Source organism: Hippoglossus hippoglossus, chromosome 22, assembly GCF_009819705.1.
Source record: "Hippoglossus hippoglossus isolate fHipHip1 chromosome 22, fHipHip1.pri, whole genome shotgun sequence".
In the NCBI taxonomy this organism is placed as follows: domain Eukaryota; kingdom Metazoa; phylum Chordata; class Actinopteri; order Pleuronectiformes; family Pleuronectidae; genus Hippoglossus; species Hippoglossus hippoglossus.
In genome coordinates this window covers 21155059-21168800 of record NC_047172.1, presented here as the reverse complement: position 1 = coordinate 21168800, position 13742 = coordinate 21155059, and the positions used below count along the sequence as shown (strand labels likewise).

The window sequence follows — 13742 nt, the reverse complement described above, 5'->3', positions numbered from 1 at the left end:
ACAGTAGCCCTGTGATAGACAGGTGACATGTCAGGCCTCCCACCCGATGTCAGCTGGGATTGGCACCAGCCACCCCGTGACCCTCACACGATAAATAGAGCTGATGGATGGATGGTTCTACTACAGCCGTGGCACTTTAAAACAATTGTGTTTGTGTCCTTATAATCACTGAAAGAGTCATCTCTTATCTTATTGTCATTGATAAGCCAAATGTAGGACTATTTTATTTATTATTGTATTCTAAATTTGTTATAGCACAGTTGTTTACTTAGACACAAAAAAACTAAACCATTTTACCTCCACTTACGTCTCTGCCAAATCCTGAAAAACCTAATCTGAAATATAATTAATTCTGTTATTGTATTGGTTTTTGTACACAGTCGATATGGTGCAGTGCATTTTTCTACGCGTTTATGATTTTTATGATTTAGTGTGAACTTTTTTGTCCCTTTTGTTGATTTTATTTCAGATTACTTCAAAGACAAAGTACGTCTAAAAAGACATGAAACTAATCAGGATTTGCCAACGAAAACTTAGCCAAGCTGGAATCAGCACTCAGCAGTTTGACTATTGGACGTCTCAGTGCCTGTGTGCCTCTGTCAATTCAGTTTTAATGTTTTATAATGCAGAAATTATTTATTTACAATGAAATACATTTATAGTTATTTAAGTACAGATGGGAAGGAGGGCCGCCCCTGTTTAATGTACTGTACAGTACATGGCAATCTGGGATTTTAAAGCCCGAGTGGAAACATTGTAATATTCAAACATCAACATTTGTTTTATAGAGGTGTTGGTGTGAAATGTCTGCAAACTGGACACTTACTGTAAAACAGTGCTGCAACAGCACAATAGTGTGGATATCAGCAACCAAAAAATAGCTAATCTAAAATAACAGCACACATTTTGTTGCAGTTTTTAATGATGCATTCCAAACTTCAGTATATTGTGTGTTAGTGTGTGTATGGTTAGCAGCAGCTCTTGTTGCCATTTGTTGGTAGTGTAAGTTAGTGTGTAAGGTTTGGCATATTAACTCTGTGGTCAGGGAGGCAGGTATTCACCGTATTTTCATATGTGTCATGACTTATATGTAAAAGTAAAGGGATGGACAAGAGACAGGGGAAGGGTAGAGAGAGGGGGGAGGGTAGAGAGAGGGAGGGAGGGAGGGGGAGAGAGAGTGAGCGATTGTTGATGAGCTCGGAGCCAAAGAGAAATCAGTACAATTTGCTTAATAAAATTAGGGACAGTTGAACTGCACAAAGCCAGGCGCTGGGTGAGGGAGGACAGCATTCACCGCAGGACGGCAGCTTGCCTCAACACAACGACTTGACCTGTGTGTGTGGTTGTCTCTCGACCCTCAACACACCTGCTGCCTTTAAAGTCTTGACATAGAGCCTCTTCTCCGCACGCTCAATTGAGGCACCACTTCGCACCTGACAATCTGGGGTGGGCTCAAAGGGTGGGCCATGCATCACCAGGCTAAAGAAGAAAGCGATCCTCCCAAAATGGAAGACAGCGAGGAAGCCGAGATGACGGCTTCTGCTGAAGCTCTGGACAGTCCCCCCTCTGAAACTTTAGGAGCTCAGTCAGAGCAGGCCTGCGCCACCCTAACCCCTGACCCCCGCCACAAATGTGGTTTTATCTGTCAGCCGTGGTGTCTGCTCCTTGCATTGATCCTGCTCCTGCTTTCTCTCTTTGGCAGCTGGGCAGTGGTCCACCTCACCCTGGGCACACATGGTGGATCTCCCTTTCGGCTCTCAGCCAGCTACGATCAGCGGATCCCGCAGGACGACACGGCCACTATCGAGCCCCACTTCACCACCAACTGCACCATGGGTAAGCCGACACATGTCATATCTGTCAGAAATGATTGTAAGGTTTGTTTGTTTGGGTGCACTTTTGTGTGAATGTGGTTAATTTTGTGAAATATACGATTTTGTAGGAAAGTGTGAAAATTAGATGTTTAAAGTTGTTTGCTGAAGTTAAGCAAGTCTATGAATTATTTATCCATAGATGTGTGCAAATATTCTCTGATTACACCTGTTGCCTGGGTTTATATTTGTCATATATTTATAAACTGACATTTATAAACTAACAAAGCTTTTCTCAGCTTGATGACCCCTCAAAGTGCTTTACAGTACAATTTTGCACCCATTCATACACATATTCATGCAGTGCATCTATGTACAGCACTGTCTCTATCACACATGGACTGGGGTAGACAGGGATAAAAATGCTGACCCTAGTGGACGACCTGCTCCCCCTCCTGAGCCAAATCTGCCCCTGTCAGTGTGAGAGAGAAAACATGCTCATAATTAATATAATTTCCACATTCATGTGGTCCATTGTTAGCAGCTGTTTTTTTAGGACATCTGTCATGACACAGGCAATCGTCAGAAGCCGAAATTCTGCTCACTCACTGATTTACATTTGTAAAAAAATATATTTTTATCATATTTGAGTTAAACAATACCAAAAAAAATGATTTATCCAGTGGTGTGTGCATATATTCTTTGATTGCACCTCCAAAAATACAAACTGTTGCATCGGTTTATATTTTTCTGATATTTATAAACTGAACATTGCACCACAGCCAGCATTGACATTTCAGTCAAATTTGACTATAATTGTATGTGACGTGGGGCTCTGGATTATCTGGTTTATCTAATTTATCATTCGATCTTACATAAAGTGGTGTAAACAAGTACAAACTAAGATATTATGTGATAACTCCTTTGTAAGTTTTTAGTGTTTTTGGGTGTGTGTGAGTTTCCTGTCACAGTCTCTGTATATAATGTGTGCAGACTAAATGTGTCTCACATGTCTGCAGAGCGCCCGGGTTGCCAAAGCAGTTTAAACATGTCGAACTGGAAGTGGCTTGGCTACACTCAGTGATTTTTTAACTTCATTACACCATGTTGCGGAGTGAATGAATGAAATGCGTAGACTGCTCCAGACTGAAATAATATCCTTCTCTGTCAACCTGGAAAGCTGCAGAAATTGGATTAAAATAACTGATTCAATTTCCTCCTGCGCAACATGCAGAAGCACAGCACCCTTTGCTTACACATTTCAAGTGTGTGTTTCCAAGGAAATGTGGACAAAAGCTTTGTTTCCTCTCAGACAGATGTGTGGTGGGCAGAGGGGTACAAAATGTCACACCAAGCAGATGATGTTTAAATGGGACAGATTCCAGTTCTGTACATGTATGAAATCATACGGATGTATTTAATATACAAAATCATCTTCGTCTTTGCCAATAACGCTGCATGATGAAAGAGGGATGATCTTGTGAGTGAGTGAGTTAATTTAATGCCTTATCTACTGGAAAAGTTACCCAACTTGTTTACCAGACTGCGTTCAAGTCTGCTGAACATAAAAAGGAATAATCAAGTAAAGGATGACCAAGAGAAATGCTCCACCAGTAGCTGCTTATTATGGACTAAATTAAATCTTAAAACTGGCAGCATCGTTCAAAGGAGATCCCTACATTGATATAATGTGATATAATGTTGCTTACACAACATTGTCCTACAAACCTACCTTCTTTTACTTGGTTTTGCAGTTATGTATTTATATTTGCATTCAGACTTCCTCAGTAAATACGCTAATTAGATAGAGTCAAATGTTAAAGAATGCTCTGTAGAGGCTCATGGGAAACTGCACTGAGGTTTTTTTTTTACATCTGCACCACAGAGAAGAACTTACAGAATGAACTATAAAACCAATCTCCTTGAAAAACAACCCTCAGTCCCATGGCAGCTGTTAGCATTTACACTTTCAAGCAAAAGCCAGGGATACCAGAAATATAGATATATTTCAAAAATACACTGATTAGAACATAGATTATTACGTAAAACACGTGGCCGTATTTTGGAGCTTATTAACGTTTCAAGTAATTTTACACACAGAATATGAAAGGTTTAGAAAAGTTTGTTTTAGTTTGTTTTTCCTGTTTTGAAGAAAGTGGCAAAACTTCTGCCCCTGGATATAGTGGACGCCTGGGAATATTATTGGCTTGTTACGTGAACAATTGTTCCTCTTCCTGTCAACTATTGTCATCCTCAGTTGCCCTGATTTCTGGCCAGAGATTTGGGGCGGATCACTCGGACAAAGGACTGGCAGATGGACCAGTGTTGTGCAATGCTTCTTTAAAGTCCACTCCATCCCACTGCTTGTTATGCTACATATACTGGAAAGCATTCAAGTGGGCTTTTGATTGCATTTTCCTATAAAACCATACAGAGCTTCTTGAAAATAGGTGATCGTTCCCCAAGGCCTCTTTTTGAATTCAGAGCGATGCCCACAGTGCAGCAAATTTAATCTCCTCACCTTTATAGAGGGTGAGTCTCTTTGAGCTCTGCAACAGTGAAATAGCTTTTATGCTCTGTCAATATTTATTTTCAAATGAAAGAGGAAAAATCGTTTCAATAAATTTCCTAGCACTAATTCTTTAAATTTAATTCAAATGGGTCATACTGGAGGTCGGGTCAGAGCAGTTAGTTACAGGGAACAATTCATCATTTGATGCAGACGAGTTTCTCACAGCTGGCCGACCCTGGCAACCTGAGAGCTAATCGGCAACAACCGACTTCCCCATTACATGATTTGGTTTTGTTTGTCAAATATGTAAATGAATGTGGGTGAGTGTGGAAAACGGAGAAAGATAGGGTAGGTTATTAAAAGGACAGGGATAGGGACATTTAAATGCACTTAAATGCACCATGCTCCACGGCGCTTTCCTGCACATACATTTTGTATTTCTTTCTCTAACCCTCAATTATGAACTTTTAACATAAGCTTTGTCCCAATCTTGAAACCAAAATCTATATTCTGATCCAAAAATCATTCATAAAGTGAGGTTTGAGGGAACAGTCACTTCCCCAAACAATCACCAGAATCATTTTGCACGAAGAGAAAAGCTTCTAACAAAAGTACAAAAAAAAGAAAAACACACAAAAACAAAACTGCATCAGTTCCACCACAGCCTTAATGATTCTCCAGTGATTGTTTGTGTAACTGTCTCATCCGTCACTGCAAGGACGGAGCCGAGCAGCCGTTATTGCTCATGCAAATCCAGCCTCCGTTGAACAGTTTATAATTGTTCTCTGAGTTCACTATGTTCCTCTTTACCAGGCGGCACATAAGCTGTGGCTAGCAGAGAGAAAAAAAACATGCAGACGTGCCGTACTCTCCTTAGGCACCACCTGAGTCCCCAGCACAACACCCACCGCACACATCCCACGCCCAAACTAAGCCTTAATCCGTCTCGGCACACTCACCGTGCAGCCTCACCACATTTCGCGGTGTTCTAAACCTCCCCCACTTTCCCCTCTAGCACCTGTCACAAGGCTGGGCTCAAATTACCTCTCTTCCTACCTTGCACAGAACACGAAGCCAGGCTGTTCGATTAAGACTCTCAGACTCAATCGCTGGCAAAGACAGTTGTTTGCTTTATTTGTCCCAGTCCCTGTACTCAAAATTAGCTAATTGGTGCCATTAATGTTGGTGATATAATTTGTTTTAATTTAGGCAAGTATAATTCTGTGGACATATAATGTTATGTTTTTCCAATTGAGGAGGTTGCGTAACGGATTTTTGTGAGTGAAGCATAATTTGGATTCCCAAGTGGTAATGATCTGTTTTTATACAAAGCTTTTCTCAGCTTGATGACTACTCACAGTGCTTTACAGTTCAATTTTGCACCCATTCATACACATATTCATGCAGTGCATCTAAGTGCAGCACTGTCTCTATCACACATTACTCACACACTGCTCTCACAGCCATGCAGGCAGAAATTTAGTGCTTCAGTGTCAGCATGCGGAATGGGGTAGATAGGGATCAAAATGCTGACCCTTGTGGACCAGCCGCTCTCCCTCCGGAGCCAAATCAGTGTGAGAGAGAAAACATGCTCATAATTAATATAATTTGCACAGCTGTCTTTTGAAGATGTCTGTCATGGCATATGTAATCGTCAGAAGTCAAACATTTTCCACACTCACTGATTCACAATTGTCTTTACCTAGATTAATTCAGTTTGATCAAATTTGACAATGACAATGTCCATTTCCTCCCTCTTAGTTGTTTGCTTGAGCAGAGAGGTGGCGATTACTCAACCCAGTGAAGTGCGCGGAGATATAGTCAATACAGGAAAAATAAATGGAGGAGTGTCTAACTCCTTCCTCCATACCCCTCCACTTTAATTAACTCATCAGTCACAGGGCCAACAAGCAATCCAATTTGTTGCCCCTAAAGTGACTTGTGTGGCTGCTTCTGTGGTGCTCATCCTTCCCGACAGGATGTTAGAATCCCGCCTTCTACCAGTATTTCTCTGATGGTTGTTGCATAGCTGTACAGAGACCTAATTATTCAAGAGCAGCAACTCTGTCGCTGGCACTTTTCAAATCCTACTGTCTCACTCCTGGAAGTAAACAGAGACTAATGTGTTGACTGACAAGCTCATTACCAGATTGTGTCAATAGCAGTTTTGACTTTGCCTCTCTCATTGTACTGTGGCAAGGCAGAAGGTCACATTCGCCTTTGCAGTTATAAAAATGTTTGTCCACTGAAGAGGATTTTCGGTACTTGTGCTCATGCATTACCCTGCAAAGTGTCGCAATTCATTTTTCCAATTGGCGACAAGGCGGCGGCAGTGAACCCCCGTGGGAATTTGAACCAGTGACCTTCCCTTCCCTACCCCATTTCCCTAACCATTACACGATGCTGCTGCGGGCCCCTAATGGAGCGTTACAGCTAGTCTATACTTTGCGATTAGGTACACAGCAGAGTGAGGGTGTCCCCAGGCCCATCAATCACACACAGCCCTGTAGAGGCAATGAGGGAAATGGGTTCAGAGAAAGCCGGTGGAGTGGACAGATTGTTGGACATGTGGATGGATGGCTGATGGTGATTTGGGGAAAAAAGCCGCTCAGTGTCATAGCCTGGTGCCGGGGCTCTGCTTTAAATAGGCAGAACATCTCCAGCATGAGCCTTTAATTTAATTTCACTTGACTGCATGAATAAAATAAATTCATCCCTGGAGTTTGTGTTATTGGATAAAAAGCCCAAGGTGATAAAAAAATGTATATTTTTGACAGAGATAAACCCCCCACACTGTCACAACAGAGTGAGGGTGTCTATAAGATGAAAATAATGTCAGAACTCAAGCAAAAGGTTTTACGGATGTCGTACAGTGACGCAGTAGCCTGTAAGACCGAGCAATAATAGGATAACTGATTTCATTGTTTCCACATTAGTCCTGTGAAGAAACATCAGCTCTGCCAGTGCTCATCAATCTATAGATGTGCACGTGGGCGGACTGAAAAATGTTAATCCAGTGTAGAAAATATTTATATTAAATGTATTCTACTTGGAAAACTTTCAGTTACAGGATCAAACTTTTGCCTTACTATTGATATTCATTAATATGAACATTTACTGGATAGAAGCCTCTGGGTTCACACACAAAAAGCTTTCATCTGAAGTGAAGATATGTTTCAGAAACAGATATGTTTCAGTTTTACCTCCATTCAATACCATCATTGTGAGGACATTTTGATGTTCTGAGGACATTTTGGCTGGTCCTCAAAAATTCACTGGGCTGTTTGAGGGTTAAGAGTTGGTTTTAGGGTTAGGGTTAGGTATTTAGTGTGATGGTTAAGGTTAGGGTAAGGGGCTAGGGAATGCATTATGTCAATGAGTGTCCTCACAACTATAGAGAGACGGGTTAGGGTTAGGGATTAGTGTGTGCACATACTGTGCTGTGCTTCCTCCTTTATGTGAGAAGTATTTAATTTTGTACTGAAACTTAAAATACCAGGATTCACCCCAAACCTCTTGTGACAGGTGAGGCTCTGGAGATGTAGATGTCTGTTAACCAGATTGCAGGTGGTTCGATCCCCGGCACCTCCAGTCTGCATTCTGAAGTGTCCTTGGGCAAGATACTAAACCCCTACTTGTCGGCTGTGCTGACAGAGCATGAATGGTGTGTGATAGAAAAAGGGCTGCATTGAAGCACTGAATGAGCATGAATAGGTGAATGTGATTTGTACTGTGAAGAGCTTTGAGTGTTCAATTAGACTTAAGTGTTATATAAACACCCATAAACACTATGTATATAGTGCAACACATATTATTGCTTTGTGGACAAAATGCTTAGCAGACACTGCTGTATGCTGATAGTAAACCGGTAAAGGATCAGTCAGGAAATGTGGTATGATTTGCAGGAACATGCAATTCAGTGTATTCCGAGTAAGGTCTGTGGTGGCAGTTTCTGTTTAATAATGATACTCTATTGTATAATAATACACACATAACATTGTCTCTCGGAAAGTTCAATTCTAACACCTGCAGGTGGGCTCACCCCACACAGCCACCTAGTGTAACGTGTATAGAATGAGCACAGAGCACAGGAGAATCACTTCACTTATACAATCAGAAGCCCCTCCCTGCGAGGAGCCAAAAGGTATTCTTCAGCCTCTTGATGTCTGACCAGGTTGGGCAGAGTTCCTGTCTCAGATCTCCGTCCCAGACCCCTGGTGTGACCTCTGGTGTGAGACAAACTGTCTCCGAGATCCCCTATCTAGATTTACAACATCAAAAGACCCCAGTCCTGTAAACAATGCAGAGTTCCCCTCACCCATCTCTATCAGACACACTAAGTAACACCCCTGCAGTGAAGCATTTGCTAAGACACACATGTGGGGGCCATAACCACTTATAGTCCCCTCTGCAACTCTTGTAGTCATAGAAACACATTTGTTATCCACTTCTTCTAAATACATATCTGTTCTTCTATTAAACATTACACAAATGCAAAATCTGCCATTACAGGTCCTGATAAAGAGAAGTTTAAAAACAGAGCAGTGCTGCCCTCCACCTCTCTATCTGCCCCCTCCCCAACCTGTGAGTTAACTCTTCTTCACTGACAACATTAAATGTATTCTCAACATATGAAAATAAAATATTATATCTACAAGTGAAATGTGTTTTCACCTTTGCCAAATGAATTGTACAGTAGGTCATGCTGACATTTGAATTCCCCGTTGTAGCAGAAGTTAAATTAAAATAGGGCCAAGGTGCAGGCCCCTTAGGAAATAAAATCCAACAGTGTTTCTGCAGAGCAAGTGATAAAACGTCTATTTCTCTCAATAAAAAAACATAAATGCAGTTAAATATAATGTTTAATTAAATTTAGGGCATGAGCAGCAGATGTGAAGTCAATTTCATGTGTAAACTAAAAAAGAAAACAAACTAATGCTTTATACAATAACTAAGCACCTTTTTATCATAGAAGGTGTAATTATACCATTTGTGAAATTGTAAAGTTTAACTTTTATAATGATACACTATGTTTAACAAGCTGTTTATGGGAGCTGATACACTTCCAAAGTATCAGAAAAGAACATCATTACTTTCACTGCACGTTGAATTTGCAATTATAAAACAACCCGATCAAGAACTTGAATAGCACGCAGTAGAGCACATATCTCAGTCAAGGTCCAACAGTCCCCTTAAATTCAATCAAGCCACACCAAGTGCACACATTCATAGATATCAGTCCTCTTAGTGTACCTGCTTTTTCTCTTCAAAATCTCTGCATTATTTCTTGTTATTTCTCTGCAGAAATTCACAAAATGTCAAAAAGCGCAAACCTATCTCCCAATGTTAAAGAAAATGAAAAATAAATCCTGGATCCACCCCCTTAATTGAATCTGCTCTAAAAGTGAATGTGTTCTTTCTTTTCCCGCACCTTTCCACCAAGTTTTAATAAAAAGTAGTTTTTGCGTAATCCTGTAAACAGCAATGAAAACATAACGTCCTATTCGGAGGTAAAAATCGATGTTTGTGTTATTTTGAAGTTTGGCCCAAAAGCCCAAAACATCTAGCTTTTGTCGATCTGCATTCACTCCTGGGTCAAATGAGTCTGCAGAAGACACAGGTTTTTACTGTCTATGGCTCTGATCGACAGTTTTGGAAACGTGACACCTTGATGAACATGCTAATTTGGCAAGACAGGGAGGTGAGAGAGCACCTAAGTTTTGAGTGCGTTTGTGATGTCGAACACGAAAGGCAAGCTTCTCCACTGGCAATGGGAAAGGAGTCCTTTTTTCCAGCATTTAAAAATCTGCATATTTCTACAAATTTGGTGTAAAAGAGGTATTTATTATTTCCATACACAGGTAATTTTTTTCCCATTCATTCATTCTTTTTTCATCAGTGTTTTACTTACTAGGCCGGGATTAAAAGAACAGAACTAAAAAGTAATTTGATCAGATACTTTGTTTCATAAGTACATTAAGGTAAGTTTGTTAAAAGGAGGCCCCCTTTAATTTTTGGCCACAGCCTTTAGTAGCCTTGAGGGAAATCAGCGGTTTTCACCTACCTGCCAAATTTACTTGAAGGTAATTCGATTGGGTAATTTTTTGTCTTTTTATTGCAAAGATCTGTGGATCTTCTGATGTCACTGGATACTTTTAGGTCCCTTGGAAACATGTTGGAGGTCACATTGTTATCCCAAAGAGAATGTCCAATTACAAAAAAAGTTGAAGTGAAAAACACAACTCATCAATTAACAGATAATACAACCTGCCAGGAAAAAGCCCTATGCGGGCTAAACCGCATCACATTCTACCTCTAATCTCTTGCCTTAGGCCTTTCCCCGAGCAGCGTCCCCTCAACACAAACTAGGTTCCTGTTGCCGGCACTTTTCCAAGGCAATCTGGCAGTTTCATTTTAAGATATTGAGCAAGTGTTAAATGGCCCAGGGCACCGAGTGGAGTGTTCCCAGCATACACATGCCAAATGGAACAGATGTCTAAATCCACCCTGACCTGGCAGGGAGGAGAGAATTTCTGGATGTTACGCACTTAAAGCATCATTGAATGGAAATCAGTCATAAACACACAGTAACCTTAAATCTCATTAGATTCTGAAGGGGACACATTTCCTGCATTAAATGTTTAGATAAAATAATGTTATATATAATATGATCTGGTCATTAAGTCACTTTTGTCTATTTGATTGAAATGACAGGCTTTACAATGTTGTATTATACTTACTACGTAGCTACAGGATGTTTGCTGTATAATTCTTCCATTGGTTCTATCTAAATCAGTTTACAGAGATATATAGGGGCTATTATAGAAAGACTATCTATTCTATGAACTTTTCTTCCCTCAGTCTTTATTTGCTATTGTGCACCTGCATATTCATTCAATTATCCTATCAGCCAATCATGTGGCAACAGTTTAACGTATAACAGCTCAGGAGCTTCAATTGAAGATCGTACATGAGAATGAGGAACAATGTGATCTCTGTTACTTTTGAAGATGGCATGATCGTTGTTTGACACGCTGGTAAATGGTCCATATAGATAAATGGTCTGTATTCTACATAGCCTTTTCTAGTCTTAACGACCACTTAAAGCACTTTACAGTACAGTTTCTACCATTCACCCATTCATACACACATTCATGCAGTGCATCTATGGGCAGCTATTTCTCTATGAGAAGGGGCAATTTCTGGGGTTCAGTGAGTTACCCAAGGACACTTGGGTATGCAGAATGGGGCCCAGATCAACGGTGACAGGTTAGAGGACAGCTCTACCCCCTCAGCCACAGTCGGCCTGTTAACCCATGACAACCTTTTGTTATGACAGTTCCACCTCCTGACAGGATGATATCATGTGGTGCTGTCCGATATGGTGTGACTGCTTCTGAAATTGCTGATCTGATGGGATTTTCACACCCAGCAGTGTCTGGAGTTTTTGCTCAGAATAGTATGAAAAACAAGAAACATCCATTGAGCATCAGTTCTGTGGATGGAAATACCTTGTTGAGTATAGATTTCAGAGGAGAATTGCCAAACTGTTTTGAGGTGACGGACACAGTTACTCAGATAACCTCTCTTTACAACTGTGATGAGTAAAAAAGAAAAAAAAGTGGACAGTGGAAGATTGGAAAAATTTTGCCTGGTGATGATGTTGGATTTGTGCTGAGGCTGCAGATGATAGAGAGTCAGAATTTGGCATCAATGGCATGAATCCATGAACCCGACCTGCCTTGTGTAAACAGTCCAGACTGGTGGTGTGACAGTGTTTTTCGTGACACACTTTGAGCCCTTTACCAATCAACTGTGGTTTGAAGCCACAGCATCTAAGTATTGTTGCTAATCATTAACACAACTTACCGTCTTTTCCAGTAGAACAATTCATCATGTCCCAAAGCAAAAGTTGTCTCAAACTGGTTTCATAAACATGATAGTGAGTTTAGTGAACTTCAGTGTCCTCCCCAGTCACCAGAACTGAATTTACTGTAACACGTCTGGGATGTGGTAGAACTGGAGATAGGCAGCATGGATGAGCAACTGACAAATCTGCAGAAATCTATGCTGCAGTCATGTCATGATGGAGCAGTTTTCCAACATCTTCAGGCTGATTTGAGAGTTATGGGATCCCCCTACCAAATATTACTATGGTGCAAGATTACTATTAGTTCACTAATAACGCTTAATATTTGCTCAAGTAATCATGAAGTCAGAGATGTTAACAAATCTATAATTCCTAATATTTTGTAGCAAAGGAAGAGGAACCTAGATAGTCTATTACTCTGTTATTCGTTATGTTTTGAACCCACTGATGCCAAGCCTGCTCCACTGTCATCAAACCAAAACAAAACTATGAAACATCAAGGATACATTTTCACTGAGGAATCAAAGCTCTCTGCTATAATGCTAATGGTGTTAAACAAAACAAAGGCTACACTCTCACCACAACCAAGCTGCCTATGGGGCAGATGCTTTGATGTCAAGGCCACTCTGTATTACACTTCAGTCACAATTTTTACTTAGTTTCAATGACAAGAAGTTTGTGTCACGTAAGAAGCCTCAAGGGTGAGAAAAGACACCGTGTAATACTTTGATTCATGAGCAAGATAATGCACAAAAATGTCTTTTGGATATTGCACACAAAGTGCAGACAAAAGCAACACTAGCTTAAAGGGTAAGATCACTAGTTTCAATCTTCGTCTTCCTTAAAACGTTTCATACATACAAAATAGTTATACAAATGTTTTTCAAAATCACACAGTGAGCCAACAAAGTAAAAATGACTTGTATAAGCAAGATTTATCAAGCGCACTATACTCTGTGGTGGTTGCTACAGGTGGTGTGCTCTCAGGGCAAGCAACTCAAGCAGTGATTGACTTGTCAAAGGTAAAAATAGATACTAGACGATGTCTAAGTGGAAGCAATAGCTCTACTTACATATGATCTCAGAACAGTGGGACTTGCAATCATTTTTGCACTTCAAGCGGCAAGTGGCTGCTGTCTCTGGAAGCTCATAACTACCAACTCATTGTTTCTGTCATTTTCGTGGGTGTTACTGTTTCCCAGTGACAAAATCTGGGACTTATGCCAGTGGCAACCCATTGTGACGTTTGTGAACTGCCATTATGAAGCCCCAGATTTGACATTGATTCGCCGTCGCCATCTTGATTATTGAAAACAAAAGCAACCATGTTTGGATGAGAGGGAGGAGCTGGGATGGAGCAAAGGGTGGAGCTGACTGGGAGCTCAAGGACCCTGCACGTCCACCTACACCAGCGACAGGACAATGACTAACATTGTTAGCTTCCATACATTGAGGTAAACTTTATTGCTAAATGCTCATTTCATTGTACCTGAAGCTACTGTGTGGAGTTTAACATTACATTAACTAACTTAGTGAGTTTTATCAATGT

General features: G+C 40.7%; 1 protein-coding gene across 1 annotated transcript in view; it reads left to right on the top strand.

The window, feature by feature from the left end:
* alk (ALK receptor tyrosine kinase) overlaps positions 1-13742 on the top strand; it is a 349155-nt gene that overhangs the window by 267552 nt on the left and 67861 nt on the right. Inside the window, 1 exon segment of the mRNA XM_034576116.1 lies at positions 1703-1836. Within this exon segment, the coding sequence (XP_034432007.1) occupies positions 1703-1836 (134 nt within the window).